The 2,103-nt window shown below is 67.0% G+C and overlaps 1 protein-coding gene across 1 annotated transcript; it reads right to left on the bottom strand.

Moving 5' to 3' along the window:
* Window positions 1–244: 244 nt before the first annotated feature.
* Window positions 245–775, bottom strand: NRTN (neurturin; the record flags this gene model as incomplete). Its single annotated transcript, XM_039225791.1, has 1 exon — window positions 245–775. A coding segment is annotated over one exon (425 nt), but the record flags the coding sequence as incomplete, so codon positions are not given.
* Window positions 776–2,103: the final 1,328 nt, after the last annotated feature.

Genomic DNA, 2,103 nt, shown 5'->3' with positions numbered 1-2,103 from the left:
CCCACTCTCCGTTCTGGTCCACGGGAAGAGGAGCCTCTGGGCGTCTTCTTCCGCTCCCCCAGAGCCCACCTTGACCCTCCCGCCATCCAGCAGGGGGAGCGCCCCGCCCCCCTCTTCAAGGTGCAGCTGCCGCCTGCTCCCCCCACCCCACCCTCTCAGGTCCCTCGGAGACGTGGGCACCCCCGGAACGCGGAATCACGACCCAGGCTCCATTTTCCACACTTTATCTGGTGCGGGTATCGGACAGTCCTGAGGCCTCGACAGCGCCCTCTGCGCAGGGGCAGTCCGTGGTCGCGGGGCCCGCCAGGCGGGACGGGGGGCGCCGTCGCGCCGGGCCTGGTGAGGTAGGGTCAGACGCAGGCACACTCGCGCGCCGACAGCTCGTGCACCGTGTGGTAGCGGCTGTGCGCGTCCAGGAACGACACCTCGTCCTCGTAGGCCGTCGGGCGGCAGCAGGGCTGCGCGCGCACCCGCTCCCGCCGAACGCGCCGCCGCTGGCGCAGCCGCCGCAGCCCCAGGTCGTAGACGCGCGCCGCCGCCTCGCAGGCGCCTGCGCAGTAGCGGAACAGCACCGTCTCGTCGGACGCGTAGCCCAAGCCCAGCTCGCTCACGCGCACTTCCAGCTCGCGCAGCCCGCACGGCCGCGCCCCTGACCGCGCACGCGCGCGCCGCCGCCGGGACCCCGCCCGACGGCGCGGACGCGGGGCCCTTGCGACCCAGGGCGTCAGCTCGCTCAGCTCCACCGCGTCCGGGGCGCCCTGCAGCAGTGCGCGATCTGCCAGGGGACGGAGAGAGAGGGGGCTGGGTCAGTGGGGGGCTGCGGCAGAGCTCCGGACCCTCGCGCTTCCCCTGCGAAGGCAGCCCCTTGCTGAGACGCGGGGGGCTAGCGCAGCGTGCGTCCCAGGGCCGCTCCTCCGCCGGCTGCCGCATTCCCTGCCGAGCTCCCTCTGTGGGCGCTGTGGTCGGGGAGCCTGTGCACCCCCGACGCTCGGCCCCGATGGCGACCGACGGCCTTCCCTGGACCCGCCGCTGTGCCGCACTGCTCAGAACCGGCTCACGCTTTCTAGTGCCCTGGTTCACTCTCCAGCCTGCCTCACCTTGACCTGAGCTGACCCTGGTGTCTCACGTCTCTGGTCCTCCTCACCCACAGTACACTGCCCCCACCCCCACCACTCCGTGGACCCTCTCGCTAAGCTGCTCCGCCTCTCTGCTGGAAAAGAAGGGAGCCCTCAGCTGGGGTGGGAGGGGTACGTGGGGGGGTGCGTGGTGGTCCAAATCCCTGTCCCTGATTGGGTCCCCAGCAGGCCCCACCCTTTCGACCAGTGTTGGGGAGCTTCCTAAGGTGCTTCAACCGCTCACCCTTTGGTTGAGCTGTTGTTAATGAGTCTCTCTTTCACCCTCTGGGGACCCCACCCAAAGTCTCCGCCCCCTGCCCCTCTGCTGCACTGTGTGGTGGGCCTCAGTTTCTCCATCCACAGTACTAATTTAGCGTGTTTGGGCTTCAGAACGAGCAGAGGGGCAGCAGGCACTGAGGCCTGCATGTGACGTGTGTGTGGCAAAATGTCAACGAACGTCACAGCCACCCCCGTGTGACAGTAGAGGAAATTGGGCATCTAACAGGGCCGAGACTTGCCCAAGGCCACATTCCTAGCATGTGGCAGAGAGAGACTAGCCATAGCCTTCCTCCCGCCTCCTTCGTGTGCCCAAGTTTGGCCCACGTCCAGCCTTCTTCGCCCACTGCTGCTGGGAGGTGCCCTGAGTCACAGATTCCCAGGTCCCTGTTGCCTTAATTTATTTCTCAAGCGGCTGGCCCTGCCCTGGGGCTCTGCCGCCTCAGGAGAGAAGTGGAGACATGGCCGTGGCAGGTGTGCTGACTGTGGGACTCCAGGGACTGGCTCCCAAGCCCTGACTGGGTGGCCGTCATGCTTATGGTTGGGAAAGGAAATCCTGAGTTAGGCCCCTAGTGCCCCCAAGGCCGGCACCCCCAGCTCTCAAAGAAGTTACTTCCAGGGTGGCCCAAGTGGGAGGGTCTGTCACTACGGGGATGTCTGTTCCCACAGGGGGTGTCAGGAACCAAACCCTAGTTCTGAGCCTTGTTCTGCC

This window comes from Hyaena hyaena, unplaced genomic scaffold (assembly GCF_003009895.1).
Source record: "Hyaena hyaena isolate Hyena2069 unplaced genomic scaffold, ASM300989v1 scaffold_3168, whole genome shotgun sequence".
Taxonomy (NCBI): domain Eukaryota; kingdom Metazoa; phylum Chordata; class Mammalia; order Carnivora; family Hyaenidae; genus Hyaena; species Hyaena hyaena.
The sequence above is the reverse complement of the archived record's forward strand: the minus strand, read 5'-3'. Positions and strand labels throughout refer to the sequence as shown.